The 27,605-nt window shown below is 37.7% G+C and overlaps 1 protein-coding gene across 1 annotated transcript in view; it reads left to right on the top strand.

Moving 5' to 3' along the window:
- DIAPH2 (diaphanous related formin 2) overlaps positions 1-27,605 on the top strand; it is a 786,790-nt gene that overhangs the window by 678,419 nt on the left and 80,766 nt on the right. Inside the window, exon 26 of the mRNA XM_060138052.1 lies at positions 16,610-16,745. Within this exon, the coding sequence (XP_059994035.1) occupies positions 16,610-16,745 (136 nt within the window). The remainder of the gene's footprint in view (positions 1-16,609; positions 16,746-27,605) is intronic.

The raw sequence follows: 27,605 nt of genomic DNA, 5'->3' as shown, positions 1-27,605 counted from the left end.
GTGTCTGTAAACTCCCTAAATCCCCTAGTAAGTTATTTGTCCAACATGTCAGGCCTAATGGCAAAATCCCTCTATACCAATAAATAAGGCAGCTTAAGCAGAAGATTCATGATGAAGCCAGAAAACTCCTCTATAAATAATGGCATAGTATCCAGGGAGGAAGGAGGTAAAGGAGAGGGCAGTAGATCATTAGCATAGTAAGACAAGGATATTTCCATCAGTAAGGAAGCAGTGATATTTGGCCAAATCTAGGTCATGATCAAGGATATAATCACAAGTGGGATGGGTTTTACATTGTGGAATGTAGCTGCATTGCGCGTATACAGATGGAATGGCTTGCTTCCCAGAAAACAATCACCACCATATAACAATGTCCTTATTATTTCTAGTTTTGAAAAGAGGATCTTAAAGCGGGATACCCTGGTCCTGCCCTCTATCCTATCCAAACCCAATTGTGAAGTGATCCACACTCTAAGTTAATTTTCAGGTATTTTCACAGATCAACTCTTTCTGGCTGTAGCAACCCCAGATTCAAGGGGTTGAATAACAAGATATTCATGTTATTTTTCCTTTTTTATGAACTACTGACTCAGACATACATACTTCTAGAGCCAAAATATCCTAGAATAGAAAGTGAGGAATTCCCCGTAGGTTTATCTCGTAACTCAGGCTCCTGGCATGTTTTCCAGAGCCTTTTAGCAGCTACATAGCTATTCTTCAAATAGGTTTTTAGAGAAAGCAGGTTCATAATTTGACTTGGTTCCACTGCTTTGCCATTCTTACTATAAAATTATTTTTAATTCTCAAACAGAGTTTCTCTTCTTAGAGTTCAAACGCAGGCACTGTTATTCTGCTTCTGGAAATCTGGAAGATATCAGATAAGCTTTGTCCTTTAAATAAATATCCACTTCCATGGATAGAGTTATATCCGTGTCCATGGATAGAGTTATATCCCTTAATCCTGTCTTCCCTGAGCTTAGTTATCCATCTTTTTTTGATTCGTGGTTTGGCATTTCCCAAACTTTTAGCATTTCCCTTATTCTTCATTAGAGTTCTCCTCAGGTTTTTATATATCCTTTAAACAAAGGAAGATCCAGATTTGTGAGGCCTGAGTTTATATAAATTGGGATGATCCATTTAGGAAAAAGAATACGAAAATATTTTTCTTTTGCAAGCTTCACAAAAACACATGGGCAGGTGAACACGTTGCCAGCGCCCCTCCCCCACCCCATGCAAGTGAGGGGTACTGATGCTCTTTCTTCATTTAGCGTCATGGTGAATCTGCCTCTGCCCTTAGAGTTGTTCCTCCCATAAATTAAGCACAGCTCTTTAAAAAAGGCCAAACTGTCCAAAGAGATAAACCTAAGTCAGAATGTTGTTATCACACGTGCTAAGCTAGTATTTACACTAAATTAATCATCACTGTCTTCATTAATTAAGAAATACTTATTACATGCCGCCTTTGTATTAGATGCTCTGTTCGGTTTATACTTGAGTGCTTATCTGAATATATCATACGTGAAGCAAACTAAACCAACACAGCGCCTGCCCTTTCAGATGCTGTTAAACTAAGCCAAAGACTGAAGCAAATGTACATAAAGGAAATCTTTGGTTATCTGAATCCATGTTACATATTTAACGTATATGAAAAAGGATGAGCGCATCTTGATGTGATGGTTAGGGCAGCAGTCCTTGGGGTCTCCAATTTAATCTGAGGGAAGAGAGGTTTAGAGGTATTCTCTCTCTCTTCTACTTAATGAAAATGACATTTCCCTTACCAACAATACAGCATGGAAGTGTCAGGTTCACTGCAGGACCGCTGTGACCTCTAGGGGCCGTCTTGCCATGCTTTTCTGTGCCTCATCAGCTTTCCTTTTTTTATCTGTGTTGCTTGGCTTCCAGTCATTGTTTAGTGTTCTATATGTTTCTCTATGTATGGAAATTATCCTGATTGTTCAGACATCAATAAAGGGAAAGGTGCTACCCCATAATTACTGGAAGGACATCTTTCTGTCAATATCCTGGAAAGTGGGGCAACAACTCATCAAACAATCACTTTCTTCTTAGAAGAGCACAGAGTTCTGACTGGCAATCAAGATGGCTTTGTGAAAAGTAAATTGAGCAAAACCATTTTTGTTTACTTCTGTGAAAGAATCGATGCCTTGTTAGTCCAAGACAGAATCTTTATTCGCAAAGAATTTGATTCCCTCCCATGTGACATTTATTCTCAATGATGATTGAAAAAAAAAAATAGGACCTAGACTCTAGACTCTAGAATACTATTTCAACTGACAGTCTAGGAGATTGACTGAAAGAGGACTAATACTCTAGTGCTTCTTTGGATGACCCCTAAGTGCCAGAAGCACAAGAGCCTTGTCTGTGATACTTTCGCTGATCCCCCTACATGGTAGTTACTCAATGAAAGTTTCCTGCTTCTCAGAGAAGGTACAAGTCACTGGGTGCAAATAAGGCTCCACTTGCCTTAGCTTTTTTGCTTCTTGGGCCTTTTCTTCCTTTCCCTGTCTTTCCCATCACCAAAAGGACAGAAAAATTATCAATGGCAATAAGTCCAGAGGAATTTCTAACACTTCATTAAAATTTATATATATATATAAATTTTAATATGTATATGCAAATTTAATATATATATGAACATTTTTTTGATGTGTATCTTCCCTCAGAAATAAGTTCAGTTAGGAATTAGTCAAATAGAAAATAATTAAGGGCATCAAGCAGACAGCATAGACACAAGAACATGCATAAATTCACTAGAAAAAGGTTTTTGATTCTTAGAGTACTAATCATTAATCAGCAGTATATGAGGTGTGACTATTTTTTAAAGACAAACCAGAAACGTGTAGAGTCAAAGGAATTTTACCCCCATTGTTATCTTAATTGAAAGATAATGACAGGGCTTCCCTGGTGGTGCAGTGCTTAAGAATCCGCCTGCCAATGCAGGGGACATGGGTTCCATCCCTGGCCTGGGAAGATCCCGGATGCCACGGAGCAACTAAGCCTGTGTGCCACAACTACTGAACCTGCACTCTAGAGCCTGCGAGCCACAACTGCTGAGCCCATGTGCCACAACTACTGAAGCCCGCGTGCCTAGAGCCCACAGTCCGCAACAAGAGAAGCCACGACAATGAGAAACCCGCGCACCGCAATGAAGAGTAGCCCCCGCTCGCCGCAACTAGAGAAAGCCCCCGCACAGCAACGAGGACCCAACACAGCCAAAAATAAAAACAAATAAATAAATAAATTTATTTAAAAAAAAAAGATAATGACATTTCCCAAAATATTCTGTAAATGCCTGTTTTAGATTTGTCCTAAGGGTTATGTGGCCTGTGCTTTAGATCTTTTCAGGGGTACTAAATCTTTGCAATTTGAGGGTAGATTTGATTTTGAAATCAGCCAAAAGTGATATCGAGCCACGTCTTATGAATAAGGTGTATGATCGAACTGGGTAACAAAGTTTCTGGTCAAAAATATTGCAGATCTAAAATAATGAGACTGATTTTATTTGATTCAGAGCTCAATTCCGAAAGAGAAGTTTCAATCACAGAGTAATGGTCCTCACCAAAATAAGTTTATGGCTTCCCAAAGTGGCCATTTGAAGGATGGGATTCCTGGTTTCAACAGAAATATTGGAACCAATCTTACAAGTTTACAGTTGCACCTTAAACTGTTACAAAACAAATGCTATGATGTGTTGCGAGAATTAGAGCGTGGAAAACTGGGAATAGCCTTACTCTAGATTGGTTAGCCCATCTTTTAGGGTATTTTTTTCCCAGCTTGGTTCATTTTTGGGGGTGGAAGAGACATACATATGAGGATGGAGAAACCTATAATTTAAAAAATAATGTCCAACAAGGAGAGAAGACCCAAGGGAAAACCTAAACATTATTAAATTTATAGAGAGGACTCTGTATGAGAGACTTATTATTTTTTTTAATTTTTAATTTAATTTAATTAATTTATTTATTTATTTTGGCTGTGTTGGGTCTTCGTTTCTGTGCGAGGGCTTTCTCTAGTTGCGGTGAGCGGGGGCCACTCTTCATCGCGGTGCGTGGGCCTCTCACTGTTGCAGCCTCTCTTGTTGCGGAGCACAAGCTCCAGACGCGCAGGCTCAGTAGTTGTGGCTCACGGGCCTAGTTGCTCCGCGGCATGTGAGATCTTCCCAGACCAGGGCTCGAACCCGTGTCCCTTGCATTTGCAGGCAGATTCTCAACCACTGCACCACCAGGGAAGCCTGAGACTTGTTATTTTAGAAAATGATGTTGAGCGGCTTAATTTGGAGTCCAAACTAATTTTCCTAAGGTCCTCTCTCACCCCATCCCTCCTCCCAGCATTTACCCTACAAAGTCAGAAATTCCCCCGCATTGCATTTGAGCATCAGCTTTACTTTTGTGGGACTCAGGCACCACAGTGCTTCCTGGGGACACGTTATACCTCAGAGAGGAATTTTTCAAGAAAGATATTGACCAGGTTTCTATTTCTCAGCAGCCAATAGACAAGATATGGGCTTAAGAAACTGACAGCTTTTAATTAGACATCAGGAAGTATTTCCTCTTAGAAGTGATTAAGTATCAGCATAGGTTCCTGCAGGAGGTCACGGAACCCTATTCACAGGCAGAGGACTGGAGCATTTCTTGAGGGTCTTTCCTGTTCTGAGTGTATATTTCTACTTGTCAAGGTAATCTGATATTCATTTCCAAGTCTCCAAGGTGCTTTTCAACCCACCCAAATTGGTCTCATCAAAAACCTAATTGATTGTGCTGCCTCTTGCATCTTCTAAGATGCTGACAGTAATAAGGCTGTAAACTCAGCTCTCAGAGCTGTAACATACCACTTGTTTTGCCCTTTCCCCCCACCCACCCCTCCCCAAGATGCTTTCCCATTAAAATATCTTATCAGTCACTTCAGAATTTTATTTTGTTCCTTTGGTTCAAAATAATTTTTTTTTTAAGTTATAGATTAACTTCCTATAGGCGCCCAAAGCACTTCGTAGATTTTAATCAAGTTGAGGTCCATAGAGGCATGTCAAACTCAATTGTTTTTCTTTCCCAGATGGAAAGAGGGATACTCCAATACCTACTAAGAAAAATATGTCTGCAGAAACTTGCAGCATTTGAAAACCTCTTCCATGCTCTAGATTGTCGATTAACTTCTAGCTAATCAGAGTTCAGCATTCTAATGGACTGTGACGGGAGAGGCAATTTTTCCTCCAACTTCAGATCCCATGTTTTTGCAGTTGTAAGGCAAATTTTAAAAGAAGGCCTTGGGGATTACATCCAGCCTTCATTATCGGTGCATGACCGCTTTGTAACCAACTGCAAGTTTAATATACAAGGAGATTTGCACATAACAGTCTTCTTTTCTTCCTTCTCCTCATTTTGAATAATTTACCTTTGAGATTCTCTTCATGACCACACTAGTGTGCAAAGATCTGTTTGTCTGTCAAACCTCCTGATATGTACAGCATATGAAAGATGCATTAATTTTTTACTTGTTTCCTAAGGAGGCTGAACAGTAAGCTGGTTGTGCTGAATACAGCAGAGGGCTGCTTTAGTGAACATGTACTGGAATTCACTTAACTGGCTTCCTCTTCTGCAGCAGATCAGTTTCTTCTATGAGTCTCCCCTCTGCCAAGAGGGAGTCATCTATACAAATAAACTCAAGGAACTTTTCGTCTAAACTTTCCTCCCGAACCTGAGACTGTTTGGTCTTAAACCAAAAGATCACTGGCGAAGCTGTGTGTTATGAATGTGTGTGGATCATGCAAATATCTCATTCAAAACAAAGATCTCCTTTTCAAAGTTAGAAAACATCTTTTTCTTTTAACGTTGGAGGTTCTATGTACACACTCATCTCTACACAAGTGAACTTTCACTGCAGAGTGTGGCGCTATGTCCCTGTGACAAATGTCATGGATTTCAGCCCTCAGAAACACTAAGCATTGGCATTTTTAAGAAAATAAATGTAGAGGTCAGTGAACCACAACCTTTGGATGATTAGAAAAGAAACCCACCATTCGAAGGTGGATGATGCTTATTTCAAGGCCACTCAGATTTTCCACAATAAAGAAATATGAGATGTGTAGGGAATTATGTATAGAGAGGTTCTTGGTAATTTCATGTTTTGAGAATTCCCAGGCTGAAAACTATTATTATGTAAATCGACAAACTCCAGCTTCCAGTTCTTAGAAAACGAGAAGCGTATCTGAAGTTTAACTAGGTTTTGACCTTCTATGTTAGGAAGACTACAGTAGGGAAGAATGGAGCTAGGAAGTTCATTAGGGATTATTTTATGTAAGGTGGTCAGGGAAGTCCTCACTGATTAGGAGACATTGAAGCAGAGACTCGGTAGCCCCGTCTGAGAGCAGAGAGAACACAAGTGGAAAGTCTCTGAGGGAAGTTGACCAGCGGGGATAGAACAGAATGACCCAGAACAGGTAGTGGGGGGACCAGATCATGTCAGGCCTTGTAGGCTGTTGGAAGGGCTTTTTTTCTTCAACTCTGAGTAGGAATAGATGGATTCTCTGACAAACAGACTGAGAGAAAGGAGGAGGAAGGAAGGAGGGGGAATGAGCTGAGGACAGAGCTTTAGGGGAAGGTAAAAATTAAGGGTGGGAGAGGGCAGTGTAGTCGAGGAAGGAAGGAACATAGCATCTTTGGAATCTAAGAGGGCAGAAAATATCTATTTTGTTTGATTTGGTTATGTAGCCTATATCTCTGTGATTCATACCAGAGTTACTTAGGTTAGTGAGCACAACTTAAATCTCCATCTAACTACAGTATCAGTACATATGTTCGGTGTCTATTACTGAGACACCTAAGCACTCGAGCAAGCTAATCAAGGTTTCAATTACCCCAGTGAGAAAGTTAGACTTCTCAGTTACAATCACAGTTGACTGGTTGATGAAGTATTCATGAGATCTTCCATAAGAGGAATTTTATAGGTCGCTTGCACCATAATAAGTGGAAATATCTGGGAAAGAAAAAAGTTTAGCAGTATTACGGTGCTGATAGAGTCTTCAAAGGTACTGACTCTCAGTGTGGTTGCTTCAGCTGAAAATTCTTTGCCCTGAGCATTTGTCATGACTCCTTCAATCCAACATGCCCTCTAAACACAGTGAAACTAGAGAAAAGGAACATCTAAAGTTGTTTGATGTTAATTAAAGGGTAGGATTCTTTCCTTTTTTTTAATGGAAAGCCCAAATTTGTGCCCAAATCACTGCTACCATCTTATGTAGGTTTTTCTCTAATCATCTGGTAGTTCAGTTCTTTGTTCAAATACTGAAAAATTCATCTCGACTCACATTGTCTCTTCCCATTTGTAACCTGCCATGATCATTCTCAAATGGGACTGACAAAGACCTGGAAGAGTAGATGAGTCCAGATTTACTATGACCTTTGGTATTCTTTAGGATTTTCACTCACTTGTACTAACAAATAGGGACCTCGGCCCAAGTTACACATCAGTAGTGGTAACATGTATTGGGATCTGTGTTTCCCAGTAACCCTTACCCTTGGTTACAGGCAAGTGCAGCAAATTGCAGAAATGTCTAGCAGCCAGAACAATTCAAGCAAAGAATGTGGTAGGTATCTACCTATATGAAGCAGAGTAAATGGGAAGGAAGGAGAATTTTGTTAAAGAAAATTTTTTTGGAAAATGATGAAAAGGCATCATACATAGGATTGCCTTTCCTTTTCGTCGTCATGCTCAGCACATCTCTGGGACAAGGAAAGGACATTGCTGCTCTAACCCTACTTCACTGGTCTGGACCACCTTTCCATCACTACCTTTTTTGCCTCCTGTTATGCCTGGAATTAAATGAGAACCCCAACCAGCAAAAAGGTTATAATGTTCATCTTCTCTTCTCTTTGAAATCCTACAGTAGATGGTTTTCCAGTAGGACCAGCAGCCTCCTATGGGTCAGGTGGGGAAAGTTTAAGAAAGTTTCGTGAGGCCTGGGGTAGAAGACTGAGTGTAGACTAATTCTCCTTTAAGCAGACCAAGTGAATGACATTCTGAGATAAATACTCACAAAAGAAAGAAAAGCAAACTTCTTATTTCCACATCAAATGGCACTAGAGTATGTGCTTCATTTTCTCAGGGTGATGACAGAACTAACTCCAGATGTTAAACAACAAACAATAACAGCAAAAAAAAAAAAAAAAAAATCCACTGCCTTCCCCAGGAAACCTCATCCCTCTGTTTTTGCCACAATCTCATAAGGTGTGTTGAACCTTAAGTAAGACAATGCATGTATTTCATTATTAGTCTACATAGCAAAATGTTCTATGATGTTTTTGTTTCTTAGATTTGTCAAATACAGTATATAAACCCCAGAATTTTCCCCAAAAAATTATCGTTCATTTTATCTATATCTTTTTTCTCATGGCTCAAGAAGGCAACTTCTGTCATCTGTTCAAAGGTTTGGGGTGTGAGAGAGATTGTGTGTTTCATTTCTTCATAGTTTTAACTGATATTGCACGATTTCCATATCAAAAAGGAGTCTTCCTTCTCCCCAGTGCACATGAGCATATGTGAGCCTGCTCCTGGGCTAGAGGAAATGGAGTACAGATCCTGAATTGGTACTGCCCAACTGTGGAATTATATAATAATAATAACCAGCCCATTTACTGCATACTTCTTCTATGTGCCAGGCACTGTGCTTAATTGCTTTCGATGCAATATCACATTAAATCACAAACCGACACTGTGAAGTACAGTTATTTCGTAGATCAGCAGAGCAGGCTTAACACAGTTAAGTGAGTGACCCAAAGTGATAAAGCATGATGGTCGCTAGGCAGCTAGGATTTAAACCGGATCTCTCAGCTCCTAAAGGCCATCCTGTGTTCACAAGGGTATGCTGCTCTACTCAGAGTGTTTGGATTATGGGTCCTGATTTGAGAGGAACAAAATAAATAGGCCTCTTTCCCATTATTTTTACTCTGGGAATAAAATTTCTGGGTCAGGAAACTTTAGAAATCTTATCAACAAGATGCATTAAAAAATGGAGCCGTAGAATCATCATACCTATCTAAGAAAGATAGAAATGTACAGTATCCAAGTCAGCTCTTCTTTGATTTAAATTTTAAGTGTTCTATGTTACTTTAAAAGAGGTGATTAAAAGAAACAATTTCAAATTCTAAAGAGGTTAGCATAAAACAGAAAGAAGGTAAAAGAAAAAAAGAGCTCCAAAAGCACTGTTTGAATTAAAGCTAAAAGAGGATCAGGTCCTAGGACAGTTCAAGATAAAAGGTGTGGAGAGAATTTCACCTATTTCATTGAGTTTTCATTAAAGAATTATCTCGGTGACTCACATTTAGTGTATAAAAAGATTTTCAATATAATACGTACCAGGTTTCTTTATATTGTTGCCAAATGATTTGACTCAGTACCATCTGCGAATCCTTCTAATATCCCTGATGTATGAAGAAACACTCAGGGGCATGATCACAGTGTGCCTCTGGCACCAATGTTGCCAATTTGTTCACCAGGACATTTCCAATACATTCTTTTAGGGTTATGTAACTCTTTTCTAGCACAGCTTCCGATACTGAAATGAATCACAATCTTGACAAGTGTATTCACACAGGTACCCAGGATGATCCAAAACTCAAAAGAGAAAAGAATACATTTCTAAGTTTTTCTTTTCATGAGTGCCAAGTGATGGTGATATATATGGATTTTAAAAATTACCTTAGGTGCCAATAATATGGTACAGTTATAAATTATGTTCAGTATGCTTATGAGGGTAGATGGTGTCAAGATGCTACATTTCTAGTCCTGGGTCACATCCTCATGTCTTCCAAAAAAGAGGGAGGGGGTTGTGCAGAATAAACTATTGAAAACACATGAGGTAACATGTGCTTACTGTTTAAACTTTCAGATGTTTCTTTTACACATAATAATCACTGCCATCATGTATTGAGCATTTCTCTGTACCAGGCATCGTCTTCAGTGTTTTATATAAACATTATTTCCCTTAATCTATTTAACAACCCAGCGATTTCAGTAGTAGTGTCTCCATTCTACAGATGTGGAAACTAAAGCTCAGAGAAATGGAGTAACTAACTTGTTCAAGGTCACACAGCTTTTAGGATAAGTGATGGGAGTTTAGATATGAAACCAGGTTAAGGTGACTCCAAGATCCATTTTTCTTCCTAATTGCTCCACTTCTCCATCCCTCAAATATACTTTGGCTTCCAGTGAGATCACAGTGTTCACAAAGTGCTTCTGAAGTCAGCACTGGGATAAAAAGCCATTGAAGGCAATGGGAGTAAGGAAAGGGTTTTGGTGGGAGGTGGTTTTTGTTTTTAAATATCACAAGGTTAGAAGATGCTGGGTTTGTGTAGACCTGACATGAAAGAAGCTGGCATCTGAGCCTCTTGGAATTTTCGAAAAAAGTTTCATCCATTTCGTAAAGCTTAATTGGAATATATGAGAGGTCTTAGCATTTACATAAGCTTTTTTTTTTTTTTGCATATGACATTTTTAGTCCATAGGTCTCATTTGTTAATTATGCACAACAAGGGAAATAAGATTTGTAATTTATTCATACTTTTCAGTAAGGCAATAGAGTCTTACAATCAGTGAGAGACTTAAAATGAGGTTAGTGAATACATTTTGCAGTAAATCCTAGAGACAATTTTTGTTACATTTTGCTCCTTCTGTGCTTTTTCCTGACTCTTGAAAAATAGATATGCCAGTAAAACTAAGACTTTTTTTCTGTAAACATTTCTTATCTTGTATGAGGTTACTACCAAAAAACTTTCTCAATTAGCAGCATCCTTTTAGCAGAACACAGTTCTGTACATTGACAGAATCTAATCAGCTGGCATTCCCAGCCCTAAGAAATAATGATTGACGCTTACTTGAGAATCATGTTGAAGTAGAGGAGTTAGCATTTTAAAATGTTTAGTGAGGCTTAACAAATATACAGTGTTGTTAACCACAGTCAATTATTTAAAGGTTTTTTTAAAAAAAATTCTGAGCTCAAATTTGCTCCTGTTGCTTTTATTCTTTTAATCATTTGGGTTTTGTTTTATAGGAATTAGGGTGAAAAGAATGCATCCCATCCCTCAAAAGGGTTCTCTCCGCATCAGCTTTCACATTTTTGGGAGAGTTAAACAAAGTCTTGAAATTTCCTATCTTGCTCTCTAGTAAAACTAAAGGTTGTTGATATGAAACCATAGTTAAGATTTCCCTTTCTCTTTTTAAATTTATTTCTTAAGGAGAGAGAAGTAAACAGGCACGTGTTTCCCACCCCTAATTTCCTAAAGCCAGAGTCAAAGAGTGAAACCACCAAGGGGAATAGGATGTTCTTTTTAGGCCTTAATGAGGCCTCTTCATGAAGACAGAATTGGTGATATCAGAACTGAATCTTACTCCACAGTCTGTGTTGCTTGAAAAATATATGCCTTTGTAGGTGCGTTCATTCATTTCTATTAATGCCAAACCACAGAAATTATTTTCTTCTTCTGTTTCGGTCTCTTTGGGATTGCACATGCCATTTCAAATTGTGTGATTGTTTTGTAGTTAAATTTATTCCTAAAACATTTAAGATGTGAACTGATGAACCTTTTACTTGGTCTGTTTCATTGTTTATATATTTACATTCATGGTGTTTTAGTAGTGCCAGTTGCAAGTCTACCTTTCATATAGAAATTTAACCTATTCACATATGCCAAATTTCTCTACTAGCGATTTAGTGATATTGTTGACTGATTTTCTTCTACCCTGAATTGCATTAGTTCAGATTTTTATATAAACTATTTTTTTAGTTTTACTCTATTTTTAAGAAAGAAAAAGGAATGAAATGTGAAGAATGCTACAGAAATAGTATGATTCAGGTCCATGAATCACATAATGCCTATCAGTGATCTATATCAACATTTCTGTTCTCAAAATATAGTTTAGATTTGGGCTTTCTTGTGTTTTTATAATTATTCTACTGTCTTCATTACATAATCTTAGTCTATAAAAGGATGCTTATAAAAAATCAACAGTCTTGGGAATAGGATTCCCAAATTTATCACATAAAAATACTGAATGCCCAGTTAAATATGAATTTAGATAAACCATGAAAAAATCTTTTGTTAGCAATGTGTCCCAAATATTACATGATTTTTTTAACATAAATATATCCCAAGTATTGTATGGATAATGAATAATTTTTAGTATCAATGTGTCCCACATATCGCATGAAATTTATTAGTATAAGTATATGCCAAGTATTGAATAGGATATACTTACACTAAAAAAAATGATTCACGGTTTATCTAAACTCAAGTTTAACTGAGTGTCCTTTTTTTTATCTGACAACTCTACTTGGAAGGCATCATGGTAATGTGAGTGAACATATGTGCTTCTGGTACTTAAGTAGCTGTGTAGCCTTGGGCATCTCACTTAACCTACCTCAACCTAAGTTTCAGCATCTGTAAAATGAGAACAAATACTAGGTTTTCTATAAATATTTGAAGTTATTTACTTAAAACACCTGGCACATAATAAATTTCCATTAAACACTAGCTGTTATTATCAGAACAAGGAAGGAATACAAACGCAAGTTACCAGTTTTTTTCATCTTCATAATAAATGACAGCACTCAGCAGTTAAATAGCCCATTAGATTGATAATGGAAGAGTCCACCTGATCTCAGGTGGCCTCGGCCTGCAGCGGCTCGGCTCGAAGCAGGCTTTCGGTTCCTGGCCAGAGGTTGAGGTCGGGCTTCCTATGGCCAGTTCTTTTGATTTGCCTGGTTCAGAGTCCCTGTTTGGCTCAGGATCCTCCCCTGTGTGCGCACGCGTCTCTCAGCCAAGATGGATTCTACCAAAGAGGCCTGTGGGTAGTTGGCACCACTTACTGTGGGGTGGCGCCCCCTCCCTTTTTGACCTCCAAGGAGCTTTCTAGTTGGGAAGGTTTCCTTGACTTCGAGAATGAGAAAAATGTGGTCTCCTATCTTCTAGCTGGGCAGGGCCCAGCCTCCTCTCTCAATTGTCCTGCTATTCTCATCTTGGAGTATCGGTCCACAGAGAACGAATCTCCAATTGCTTTCCCTGGGTTGCAGGGGGTGGGCCATCTACCTCCTGCCTCACACCCAGATGTTGGTTGATTGTTTACCAGATCAGAGATTTGACTGATAATAAAATATACACAAGCATTAACCTCCTTTCTCTCCTCTGCTACTCACCTTCTCTCATGTTACCAAAGATCATGCAACTTGTTAATATCAGAGCCTGAATGTATTGCCTTTGCACATTGTCTTTTTATTCTAAGTTACAATTTTATTTCAATCCTGCCTTTTTCAAACATCTACTTTTTAAAATTGTATTATTTTTTATTGAGATATAATTTACATATCATAAAATTCACTGTTGTGCAGTATACAATTCAGTGGTTTTTAGTATGTTCACAAGGTTCTGCAACCATCACCACTACATAATTCCAGAACATTTTCATCATGCCCAGAAAGAAACCCCATTCTCATTAGCAGTCACTCTGCATTCCCCCCTCCTCCTTCCCCTGGCAACCACTAATCTACTTTGTCTCCATGGATTTACCTATTCTGGACATTATATATAAATGGAATCATAACCATATGTGGCCTTTTGTGTCTTCTTTCACTGAGCGTAATATTTTAAGGTTCATCCATGTTGTGGCATGTATCAGTACTTTATTCTTTTTATGCTTGAATAATATTCCATCATATGGATATATATGTACCACATTTTGTTTATCCATTTATCAGTTGGCGGACATTTGGGTTGTTTCCACTTATTGGCTATTAGAAATGATGCTGCTAATGAACATTCTTGTACAAGTTTTTGTGTGAACACGTGCTTTCTTTTGTCTTGGATATATACCTAGGAGTGGAATTGTTGTGTCATATTATAACTCTATGTTTAGCATTTTGAGGAACTCAGACAGCTTTCCAGGATGACTCATTATTCTACATTCACACCAGCAATACAAAGCATTCCAATTTCTCCAATTCTTCATTTATTATGATCTGTTTTGTTGTTTTTTACTATAGCCATCCTAGTGTTCATGAAGTGAACTGTGGTTTTGATTTGCAGTTCCCTAGTGATTAATGATGTTGAACATCTTTTCAAATACTTATTGGCTCTTTATCTTCTTTGCAGAAATATCTATTTAAATTGTTTGCCCATTTTTAGTTGGGTTATTTATCATTTTATTGTTGAGTAGTAAGAGTTTTTATATATTCTTATCAGATATATGATTTGCTGATATTTTCTCCCATTCTGTGGGTTATCTCTTCACTCTCTTGACAGTGTTCTTTTTTGTTTTTATTTTTTCCTCCCTTTTGGCCACCCCACACAGCTTGCTGGACCTTAGTTCCCCAACCAGGGATCGAACCTGGGCTCTGGCAGTGAGAGTGCCGCGTCCTAACCACTGGACCCCCAGGGAATTCCCTTGGCAGTGTCCTTTGATGGATAAAAGTTTTTGGTTTTTATGAAGTCTTATTTATCTATTTTTTCCCTTTGGTTGTTTGTGCTTTTGGTGTCATCCACATTGTCTTTCTTCCATGAAGAATAAAACAAACACTAAACCCTGAGAAGAGAGACATGAGTTATTTTCCCAACTTTGCAATTACATAAATGTGTGACCTTAGGCAAGTATTTAAACTCATTCAGAACCCAGTTTCCACATCTGCAAAAAGAAGCTGGATTCAGCAGAGCAGACGATTTGCAACTTGGGGTGAATAAATTAATCTCTATGAAACCCCCTATGTTAGCGGTTCTCAACCTGGGTAACATTTGGCAATCTCTGGAGACAATTTTGGTTGTCAGAACCGGGGAGGGGTGCTACTGGCATCTAGTCAGTAGAGGTCAGGAGTGCTGCTAAATATCTTACAAGACACAGGGTGCTCCCACAACAAAGAATTGTCTTGCCCCAAATGACAGTAGTGCTGAAGCTGAGAAACCCTGTTCTAAAGTTATGACTCTATTATTCAAATTTATTTTAAGTGGTAGTCTTTGAGTTTGTCTGCAGGAGCCAGATTATTTTGTGCTCTTAGCCTAATGTTAGATGTACTAGTGTTACAGGGGCAGGAGAAGGGGGAGGTACCAATAATTCTTGCAAGTCAAGAGAATTTTTTTGAAAGTGTTTTCAAGGCTTTTAAAAACTACTATTACCTTTTAATACGAAGAAAAAATATTTCAATATAGATACCTCCAGGCCAAGGCTTGTAGATGTATTCTTGTTATTGAATCCTTTTCTTTAGGATTTCTGGAACAAAATAGCTTTTGTGAGATAGTTGGTACATGCTGTGAAGTATGTCTGATGAATCATAAGAGGAAAAAAATCCAGAACAACTTAATGGAAGGAACTTGCAGTCGGTGTGTCTCTGCATTAGTGATTTCTCTAAAATGACTATTATCTAAAATACTATTAGTCCAGCAGAACAATTTACTCCAGCGTTCTCCCATACGATCTACTGGAATGTACTGATTACCTTGAGTTCCACAGATAATCTATCCGAAATAAAATAGACAACAGCTTGAAATATGCTTCAGCACTCTTAAAGATCTTGGCATGTAAAAAGCTATTAAACGTGCAGGTGTTTCTTTCCTGTAATAATATAGATGGAATGGTGACCACCTCCACCACACCCACCCACCACTATCATTGTCATAGACAAGGTGTTCTAAGTATTTTATAAATGTATCTCATTTTTCTTACAAAAATCTTATCACATAGTTAAAAAAAAACATTTTTCAGATAAGGGGAAAATGTAAAATAGAGTGGTACAATACCTGCTAAGCCATATTTTCCTATTAAACTTTTTCTTTTTTTTTTTTTTTTTTTTTGCGGTACGCGGGCCTCTCACTGTTGTGGCCTCTCCCGTTGCGGAGCACAGGCTCCGGTCACGCAGGCTCAGCGACCATGGCTCACGGGCCCAGCCGCTCTGCAGCATGCGGGATCTTCCTGGACCGGGGCACGAACCCGTGTCCCCTGCATCGGCAGGCGGACTCTCAACCACTGCGCCACCAGGGAAGCCCTAAACTTTTTCTTATGTATCAAAACTATTTCATGTTTCTACCACAGAGACAATATATTTATTGTTAAAAAATCTGTGAACATTCATGTTTCGAATTTTCTAGCACCCCATGTTTCGAATTTTCTAGCACCCCAAGTAATAGCAGTTAAAGCCTGAGTTACATATAATTTTTTTTCAAGAAGAATTATCTTACGATTATTTCTTTCTCTCAAAAGTATATGGGGGCTTCCCTGGTGGCGCAGTGGTTGGGAGTCCGCCTGCTGATGCAGGGAACGTGGGTTCGTGTCCTGGTCCAGGAGGATCCCGCGTGCCGCGGAGCGGCTGGGCCCATGAGCCGTGGCTGCTGGGCCTGCGCGTCTGGAGCCTGTGCTCCACAGTGGGAGAGGCCACAATAGTGAGAGGCCCACGTACCGCAAAAAAAAAAAAAAAAATGTATATGAATGTACCTCAAAGCTGCTGTAATACTTTTCCATCTCTGAGCACCCACACTTGTGTGTATAGAATTTTAATGTTGTACAACTCCTCCAATATATACGTAATGGAATAATTTTTGTTTAACTTTGTTTATTTGTACAGGAAGCAGTGAAAGAAAACAACAAGAGAAAAGAAATGGAAGAGAAGACTAGGAGGGCAAAGCTTGCAAAAGAGAAAGCTGAACAAGAAAAGTTAGAACGCCAGAAGAAAAAGAAACAACTCATTGATATAAACAAAGGTATGAAGTGCTTCCGTTTTTTAAGAAAGAGGTATGAAGTGCAAAATAATTGCACTTAATTATTGATAATTTTGAATTATAAAGTGAATAATGGTTTTGGTAGGAAATTCACAATATTATTAGTTACTTGTATCAAATGTCTTTCATGTTATTATCTGTATTTCTTTTCATCCTGCACTGAACACAGGCTTTCAGATAATCAATGCAAGGTAATATGTTGTTGCAACACTCTTTTTTTCTTCATTTATTTTACCAAATCATATTATGTTCTGGATGAGACAGTGGTAAGAGAAGAAGAGAGTGAGATGAAAAGAGAAACACTGGTCTGAGGAGATGAGCCTTATGGCTCTAATTTTATTTTGTTGACACATGTCTGTTGACAGTACAGTAATAATTAACACGCCTCTCTTGGGGGCTTGAACATTTCAAGTCATAATGGATATTGACAGCACTGTTATAAGTTGCAAAAAAAATAGGGAGAAGCACCTTGTCCAGCTGTGAGCCTACAAACAAAATACTGATATATCCACATAGTATAAAGTAAGTTGTTTTCTTGGTTAGCAAGAATGACTGTATAGTAAAGGTGGATTTTTTTGGTTTGGTTTGGTTTGGTTTTCTTTTTAAAGAAGAGAGGGTAAGGAAAGAAAGTGATCAGCACCAGGTAGCTGCAACTTAAGAATGCAAAAGCATAGCCTTTGCCACTGAGGGTTAGAGAATTGAAAAACAAAACAAAATCTGAACAAGATGCAAGATAATATGATTAATATGGACCACCTATTTCTAAGTATAATGATATTAAAAATTGCAAGCACTGTATAATGTTGACTGTGTGCCATATTTTAAGTAAGTTAATCTTCATAACATCTCTGTGAGGTAGGTACTATTATTATCTCATTTTACAGATGAGGAAACTGAAGCTCATAGAAATTAAGGAACTTGCCAAGGTCACACAAATGGAAGTATTAGCAGCAAGAGTAAAATCTAAGTAGTCTGGCAATAGAATCTTTGCACTTATAAATGCCATTGTCAAATAATAATAACAATAACAACAACAGCAACAGCTAACATATAGTACTTACTGTGTACTAAGAACTGTTCTAGGAATTTTATGCATTTGAACATATTTAATCCTCATAAAACCCTAGTAGGAGGGTGCTACTATCTCGTTTTTAGATGAGGAAACAGACACAGAGAAGTTAAGTGAGTTGCCCAAGTTAACAAAAATAGTAAGAGGTAGAACCAAGATCTGAGCCTAGGTAGTCTGTGGCCAAAGTTAATTATTAATTATTATTACATATTGTTAATCATAGTCAGTTACTCTGTAGTAATGTCTCTTAATGGCGAATCTTCTGAAATAATATCTATACCATTCTTCTTCATATCTCTAAAATACATAAAATTTTTCAGGAATTGACTGCAGTTTATCTTTTTACCCAGGAAATAAATATAATTTTAAAAGATGAGAAAAGTATATAGAAGGGATACAACAAGGTCCTACTGTATAGCACAGGGAGCTATATTCAGTAGCCTATTAAAAACCATAATGGAAAAGAATATGAAAAAGAATATATATATATATATATATTTTTTTTTTTTTTTTTTTTAATAAATGGCTATGATTTACTCGGGGGAAAATGGAGCACGACAGTACTTGTAAGCCACTACACAGATGTGCCGACATCTTCAATTTTATAAGTGAGGCAGAATCTCAGTGCAACATTTGGGTCTTGCAAATACAAACACACACACACTCACACATACACTCACATACACACACACTTCAAGGTACCCACCTGTAATACTGAAGGTGTGGAGATTGAGGTGTTTTTCACTCCAGTGTTTCTTTGCTGATTCATGCCCACGCCATAAAATCCATGTTAAAGGCGAGGTCTTTCCCCGAACTTGATTATTTTCTGTCTCCTTGGATTGGGTGGGACATATCTCACTCAATTAGGAAAAGTACTAGAGCACAGTATTTGTAGGAAGTTCTCGCTTAATAGGTGATGGAGTCAGTAGAACTGTGCTGAATGTTAGTTCCCTTACGTGCATGAAGGAGTACTGAGAGAAGAGGCTGGAAGAGGTACAGGACAGACTGTGCATTCACTTGGCTATGCTAAGGGTCTTACCCTGAGAGCTGTGGGAAACCTATGAATGTTTCTAAATGGGAAAGTGATATGCTTTTTTCTTAGAAAGATCATTTTGACAGAAGCATAGAGAATGGACTGGAAAGGGAACAGCCTGAGACAACAGAGGTTAAGAGGTTATCATTGTCCTGACAAGAGATGATGGTGGCCTGAACTAATGCAGTGGTAGTGAGGTTACAGAAGTCACCAGTAGGAGGTGTATTAGATTCTCTAGGTTGTGGATATGCAGAGACAGGTCTATCTTAAGGAATTGGCTTGCATGATTATGGAAGCTGGCAAGTCCAAAATCTGCAGGGTAGGATGGCAGCCTGGAGACCCAGGGAAGAACCAATGTTGCAGTTCAAGTCCAAGGGGAGTCTGCTGGTAGAATTCCCTCTTGCTCAGGGGAGATCAGTTTTTTGATCTATTCAGACCTTCAGCTGATTAGATGAGGCCCACCTACATTACAGAGGGCAATCTGCTTTACTCAAAATGAGGGACACCTTTACAAATTTATATCCTGCTTTTAAGGAAATAGCTAGAGGGCCGAGAGCTTTTCTGCTATCTGCTTCTTCTCACTTACCTTCAGCTCGAAATAATCCTTATGCCAAAGTGGCATATCTTTGGGTGACATATTCTGCTACTCTTCAGATGTAATAAAGCTGAACCAGCAAACAGTGTACCGATAAATAATAGAGATCATTTCGAACTATCTAAAATGGGAGATCAATGAGATCTGGTAAAATGACGTAAGGCTTCGTGGAGAAGGCTAAATATGGTCTCTGAATGTATCCGTTGAACTAGATGCTGAAGGATGGGTAATATTTAGCTAAAGCAGGGGCGAGACTATTCAAGTAAATGGGACTAACGTCAGCAGTGGTGCACGTCAGCACGGAAGGCAACAGGCCTCACAGAGGATCTGTTCAGTGACCCACAGGGAAGTACATCAAAATGATGACAAGGACAGGTCCTAAGTTCAGGTCTCAGATCTACAACTGAGTAGCCATATAATCTCTGACAAGGTATTTCATCTCTCTGTGCCATAAGTTCCTGCTCTATAAAATGGAATAGTAAAACGTTCCCTTGTTATTGTGAGGGTTAAATGAGGTAACCCACAGAGACTGGTGTTACTAATACTCTAGTCTATCCATTACATGTTGATGTCATTGGTCTCTGATGAATAGTTCAATGTTCAGTAAATATTTTCTCATATTGTCATTGTCCTCGTTGTCGTCGTTGGCAGAGGAGGGTTTGAACTGGGAAACTGTTGGAAAAGTAGGAAGACTGTTGGAAAGACTGTGAAGAGCCTTCCAAGTCAGATGGGAGGTTGTGATGCGATGAGGTAGGAGAGCCAAATTGATTATAGGAATTTGTTCAGGGATCACCCAGGTAGTGAGACACAATACAAGAAAGGAAAGGTGAACACAAGGTAGATGTAGCTGGAAAAGAACAGTGAAAGGTGAAAAAAGAAAAAAAAAAAGGAGTTAGCTCATAGCTAATGCTCTCTTCAAAGGAGTTTCAACCTGTGGCAGTTTAAGAAGGTGGTAACAGGAAAGAAAAATTTCATAAAAGAGATGGAAAAAAAGGCAGTGGGAGTTGGAAGCAGTGCATTTACTGATGGCCTAGACTTTTTTTAAGAACAGCAAGGTTTCATCAATATATAACTATGTATTAATATTTTTTGACATATTAGGTTATTTCATTCATCCAACCAACATTTATTGCACCATTTCCCAAATAATTATAATTAAAGCATGCACAGTAATACACCATTTATTTAAATGTAAAATTGAGAAAGCTAATTTAAATGCAGCAAAAGTATGCTAAATCAATAAATGTACTCTAAAATGTGTGTAATAGTATGTAAACTGTGCAAAGTACTTGGCATAATCTATGTTCTCCAACCTTTGATTATATTAATATAGATGATAATTAACTTAGGGATCACGAAAAATAAATTAATTAATTCTGTAGGTAAAGTAAGAAAGCTTACTGAATATTTGTAATATTGGTGAATAAATCTCTTTTCATGTTTCTGGAAGTCAGCAAATTAATTGCAAGGACTTGGAGGAAGCAATAAAAAGAAGTGCATTTAAAAAAGGGTGTTTTGAGATATGGGGAGGGGGAAGGGTAAGGTGTGACAAAGCAAGAGAGAGGCATGGACATGTATACACTACCAAACGTAAGGTAGATAGCTAGTGGGAAGCAGCCGCATAGCACAGGGAGATCAGCTCGGTGCTTTGTGACCGCCTGGAGGGGTGGGATAGGGAGGGTGGGAGGGAGGGAGACGCAAGAGGGAAGAGATATGGGAACATATGTATATGTATAACAGATTCACTTTGTTATAAAGCAGAAACTAACACACCATTGTAAAGCAATTATACTCCAATAAAGATGTAAAAAAAAAAAAGGGTGTTTTGAAATTGGAAACTCCAAATGTGATTCTTATGCAAATATTATTTAATCAGGAACAGTTTTGCTCCTCCTTATATAAGATTTTATGGAAATTAGAATTGCCTATTTACTTCTAGTATGATGGTAAAGACAGCTACCTGAGTCAGATTTGATGATAAATCAGTCTTCTGAGAGTGAATAAGCAAATTTTAACCAATAAACCTAAACATTTAAGCTCTGTCATTAGTGGTGAATAGCAATTTTATTTTTCTGTTTTCCAAGTTTTAAAATAATTACATCTTATAAGTGAATTAATTCATTTCACATTACATTATTTTAATCTGAATAGATCAAAATTATGTTTCCTAATGTCATACCCCAGGCATTAAATTATGGTAGCCAGTAGTATAGATTTGAATACCCATAAATAACGGAATTGATCCCAAGTAGTATTAAAGCGCCCCCGATAATATAGGGTTGGCCAAAAAGTTCGGTCAGGTTTTTCTGTAAGATGTTACGGAAAAACCCGACCGAACTTTTTGTCTACCCCTATATAAATTCCTGAGACAAAATGGGTACCACCATTCCGGCATATTTTACAAATGATAGTGAGCAGCTCATAGATGCTAATGCAAAACTAAATATTGACCTAATAAGCCCTATTTATGAAGAAATAAAAGACTATCTGGTTGATATTCCATTTATTTAAATTGCCTTGCTCCCTATATCAGCAAACATTTCAAGAAATCTGTTTATTCAAAATTAGAACTTTTTCTCTTTGTTCTCTAGGTTTGTTATTTTCAGTGGAAATATGTGGTGTGTGAGTGTGTGTGTTGAGCAATTCACCTAACCCCTCTGACCCTCAGCTTCCTTGCCTATAAAACAGAGGAAAGAATGGCATCCACCTCCCAAGGATTTTCATAAGAATGAAATGAGACAATACGTACAAATCTCTTAGCAGTTGCTTGGTACACGGTTAGCACTTAATAAGTGTTAAATGTTGTTATCCCCTTAATAATAATAGTTATTTCAGTGAACATATCATGGAAAACGATTAATAGCAATAATCACTACAATAAAATCTTAGTTGACTAGAAATGCCTAGGGGAAGAGGTGTTTTGACTAATCTGATTTTGTAATTATAAGAAAGCCATTTGGGCATCAGTCTTTATCATTCATAATCTTTCTGAACTCAGTGCACAACCCTCCTCTGACTCACCCAAATACTTTCCCCTAACCCCCAGTATTTTTGGCTTCACATTTTACACAGGTGAAAATGTGCCACACATAGTGTTTAAATATAGGTTTAAATATAGGTTTGTACATACAGTCAGCCCACAATATATATATAGATCATTGGTAAATCAATAGAACTTTGTTATTGTCTCTGGACCTGTATTCAGGGCATGAGTGATCATTGCAAACAAGTGTTGGAGAGTGGGCTTCATCTGTTCTAATTCCAGAATACACTCTAGATTAATCGAAAGTTCTAGTTATTTTTCCAGTAGTCTATTTGAGCCACTTATCACTAGTAATTTTCTTCTGACCTCATGGTAGAATAATTACATTTCTGGCATCAGTTCACTGGAAATAAGTGCTAAACTCTGATTCTGTCTGCCTTAGCAGTAAAACAAATTTCTACACCAACTAAAAGTACTCTTTTAAATGGGAGACAAAAATAAATATGCAAAACAGGATAGGTAATACACTTTAGATCTCATTAAGAGTTCTTACATTCTAAATGCAGAAACTCCGATTTGCAAAAACTCTAAGAACTGTCTTCAGTGTGTTGAGCATTTAACAAGATTTCGTCAGTTCTTATGTAGAAGATGAGTACTGCTGGCAGTTACAAATTTGGCTTTTCTCTACAGTATGTGCTTGTTGCCGTGTATGCCTTATGTAACTTCACTAGCCAGAAAACCATGAAAATATTGGAGCAGGTGGGTGAAAACAATCAAATTGACTACATAAGAAATGACCAAAACACGTTGTAGATGGCCTAATCATTTATTAGAAACATGCTTCGGTTCCATATTTCAGTATTCTAATTCTTATTACAAAAGTGTCAAATGAATAACAGCTGTTATATACCAACATTGCAATTAACTTGGCTGTGTTCTCAGTCAAATGCATTTAGATTCACATCAGTAATTACACCTAACAGCTTCATAGAACCAATAAGCTGCACTGGACCCAGCTGAGTCTCTAATGACTTCTTTTTCTTTGAATATTATATTTGTTCCACCCACATTGAATCCCTGAGCCCCAGGGCTGCTTCAGAATCAGGGCAAAATCTATTGTTACGCTAAATGTGTGAAAGGCTTATTATGGATGAAAACCTTTCAGTGATTTTTAATTTAATTCTGCAAGTGTTTATTGATTGCCCACAGTGTGCTGAGCAGGGTGACACACCCTAATCATAGTATTGTTGTCTGTTAACTCAGCACCATTAGCCTACTTAAGGGGTTACTAACCGTCAGCCTCTCTGCCTCTGTGTGTGTCTTTTCTGTAAGAAATAATGGCTCTTGCTGCATATGTATGTATGTATGTATGTGTGTGTGTGTGTGTGTGTGTGTATCCACTCACACAGGACCATGTGCAGCATATAGCATGTATATTTCATTTTTTTTCACATATTTTAATATATGAAAAATTCTATTTTTCTTCTTTATGTCTAATCAAGCCTCAGTCCTTCAGTCACTCCCTTCACACATGAACAATCTATAAAGTATATGATATCTTGACTAGTTAGAAAAACATGGGAAAAAAAGATCTTAGTTTAAGAAAGCAGTTATGCCTTTGTTATAATGGTATTAGAAACACATTATAACCTAAACTTAGAATACCTGATTGTCATCTAAATCAACAATTGGCTTTATATACTATTTCATAGTAGCTCAGAAGATGATGGCATGATTCATTTGGGAAGGAAAAAATAATTATCCTTTTAAATGTGCAATTAACTATGGATACGATAATGCTTTTATTTGTTTGAACCAGTATTGGAATCTACTCTAAATGTACATTATATATAAAAAATAAAATATCTCTTCATCAGAGGAGATATTTTAGAGGTCCTGATTTTGATTTAGTCTTTTACATTTGCTGAGCCCTGGAGAGGGCTGCCTAGGAATTACTTAGAGCATCGCTAAGCAGGATGTATGGCTATAGGTCTAGGGAGTTGCAGGCATAGCCCTGCTGAGGGTGGGACAGGGTCCCAGGGGTTCTTTACAGACCTTTATGGTTCTGTGGTAGAAGAACCGCATACTGGGTTAGGCTGTGCTGTAATCTGAAAATCAGAATACCTTGTTTTGTTTAAGCGTTTAGTCTCCCATTTTTATAACGTAACTCCGACCCCAATTTATTTTTTAATTTATTAATTGAAATATAGTTGATTTACAATGTTGTGTTAGTTTCAGGTGTACAGCAAAGAGATTCAATTACACATATATATGTGTTCTTTTTCAGATTCTTTTCCATTATAGGTTATTACAAGATATGGACTATGTAGTTCCCTGTGCTATACAGTAGGTCCTTGTTTATCTATTTAATATATAGTAGTGTGTATCTGTTAATCCCAAACTCCAAATTTATCCCCCCACCCCAATTTTTAAGCTAATCATTTTATGTAGTTGAATGTCTGAAGTTGAAGTTTTCCAAATTCCCTGTTTGTCTCACCAATATGTACACATTCCTGGTTTGAGTTGCTACCTCATCTGATTTTCTAGAACAGTATTTCTGTGAAAGGAAAATGTGTTCCCTCTAGTCCTCTTTTGTCGAAAACCCTTTGCACTTCCTTTCTTTTGCCAGTTGAACCTTTTTTGAAATGCATCAGTAGGGAGAGCTTGCCTAGCCTTTGCTAGACAAGAGTAGCTGTAGGTGCATTTAAACAATCCAACTTGAAAAGGGGATTTCTCTCTTTTTATTTGAAAACAATTGAAAATGAAAGGTGTGTGTCTCAGGATAGAGTGCTTAACCGACCTTGCTCTACTGCACTTCAGTATGGTATATGAAACTGCCTCCCCTGTGTCTTTCCCCAGTGTTTTAAAAAGATGCTTTACTTGTTTGAGGCAACTGGTTCTGAGTCAGAACTCTTTCTGGCATAACCGGAATCCATTATGTTGTTAGGCCTTGTTATACTGTTCTTTGCATCTCAAAGAGTGAATGCAGCTTTGTTCGAAGGGCTATCTGATCATATTTTGAGGGGAAATGGAGATTGAGCTATAGAGGTGAACTATGGCTACATTAAGTTTTAAGTGTACCCACGCTCCATCCCCACAGTACATACAGCCTGGACTTTTCAGTAATCTCATGTAAGCTCCTATGACCCAGGCATGTTGAAAACTAGCCCCTTTCACCTGAGTAACCGTGACAGTAAATGAAACCCCCTAAAGATACCTCTCTCCTCAAGGGTGGAAAAGGAGGTGGCCGTGAGGGCTTTGCAGTACAGTTTCCAGCCTCTCCTTCCTGTCCCCTCTCCCATTTTAAGACCCAGAAGAACAAAGTAAGCATTTTTATAAAGAAATGTATATTGTAAATCAACTATACTTCAATAAAAAAATATTGATTGATTAAATTAAAAAAAAAGAAATATACAGGTTCTTTCTTTTAAAATCATAGATAATTATAACCTTAGGAAAAGCTACTGTGTGCTTTGGACTTCAGTAGTTAATGCTTCTTCTGCAGGAGAAGGCTCTCTAAAGACAACAGTTAACTAAGGACTGATTGGAAGTTACATTCCAAAGTAAAACTGGAAGTCTGTATTCCCTCACAAACATTTCCACAGACAGTAGTATGTGTTAAAGAAAAAAATGTATTCTTTAAATAGAAAACAGGGCCAGGTTTTGTTTCATTCTGCTTGCTTCTTGGGGGGCGAGGAGGATAAGAAGCTAGTTGATTATCTCACAACTATGGTAGTTGGCCATCTCTAAATCTCTGGTATTCAAGAAATACCAAGTTTCAGTTCACAGAATGTGAGTCCTTTGTTATAAGCATCTTTTTTTGTGGGGGGGGGGGTCTCTACCCAGTTTCTGAAACTAGTTTCTGACTCCCACGTGATGCTTTTATACAATATTTATCCATAAAACCTTTTGCTTTTTTTTGAGTTGATGGTGCCTCTTTGTCATTCGGCTGCACCTCTCTCCCCTTCTTGGGGATTGTGACACTGTCACACTCTTCCCGATGCATTGCTTCCTGGTGGGTGGCATCATGATTTGCGAGCAATCCAATATATAAATAAGGTGGTAAGAACTGCCTCAGCAATTCAGTTTCTGTTTTAAAGGAATTAAGCAGTCTCTTTCTGTTTTCTTACATTTCCCCCTACATCGTGTTTTCACAATTATATTAGGCACTATAGGAGGGCCTCTTTTCACTTTCACTCCATTTCAAAAAACATTTGGTTGACTCAAAATCTTCTTGGAAATGTACTACCCCATGTGTTATAATAGACCTCTCCTACCATATACATTTTTATCACGCTAGAATGTATCATTCAGCAATAGCTAATAACTACTAATTTTCTAGGAGCATCTCAGGAGCTACAGATGCTTCTTCAATCAGTATGTTTTTATTTTTGCTGATATTAAAGGAGTGTTTATCTAGAAAGAGTGATAAGAGCAAATTATCAAACTTCGACCTTCTTGACTGTAGACATTACATGTACATAGGTGTTTTGTGGGCTTTGGTAAGCAAGAAAATATGTTTGAGATCAATAAAACTTTAATATGTTCAAAAGTGAATATGGATGTGGTTTTACTGGATGAACTCCTTAGCAAAGATGCCTTTTAAGTATAACAAAGGTTACAGTATATATAATGTGTGTATACATACATATGTACATACATGCACATTATTACATGGACTCCCACAAATAAGTGGCTATTTGTATGTGTCTATGTAATAATAGAATTGACTATCACAGCTTATTTTTCAAGTTCCACTGAAGTATTTAAAGCTAATTAGAAGGGCATACAGTTGCAGCAACATGGATGGACCTAAAGATTATCATACTAAGTGAAGTAAGTCAGAAAGAGAAAGACAAATATCATATGATATCACTTATACGTGGAATCTAAAACAATGATACAAATGAACTGATTTACAAAACAGAAACAGATGCACAGGCAGAAAACAAACTATGGTTACCAGAGGGGAAGGGGGGGAGGGATAAATTAGGAGTTTGGGATTAACAGATATACACTAATGTATATAAAATAGGTAAACAACAAGGTCCTACTGTATAGCACAGGGAACTATATTCATTATCTTGTGATAACCTATATTGGAAAAGAATCTGAAAAACACTATATATATAACTGAATCACTTTGCTGTACACCTGAAACT

This window comes from Lagenorhynchus albirostris, chromosome X (assembly GCF_949774975.1).
Source record: "Lagenorhynchus albirostris chromosome X, mLagAlb1.1, whole genome shotgun sequence".
In the NCBI taxonomy this organism is placed as follows: Eukaryota; Metazoa; Chordata; class Mammalia; order Artiodactyla; family Delphinidae; genus Lagenorhynchus; species Lagenorhynchus albirostris.
Note: the sequence above shows the minus strand (reverse complement) of the source record. Positions and strands in the feature narration are given on the sequence as shown.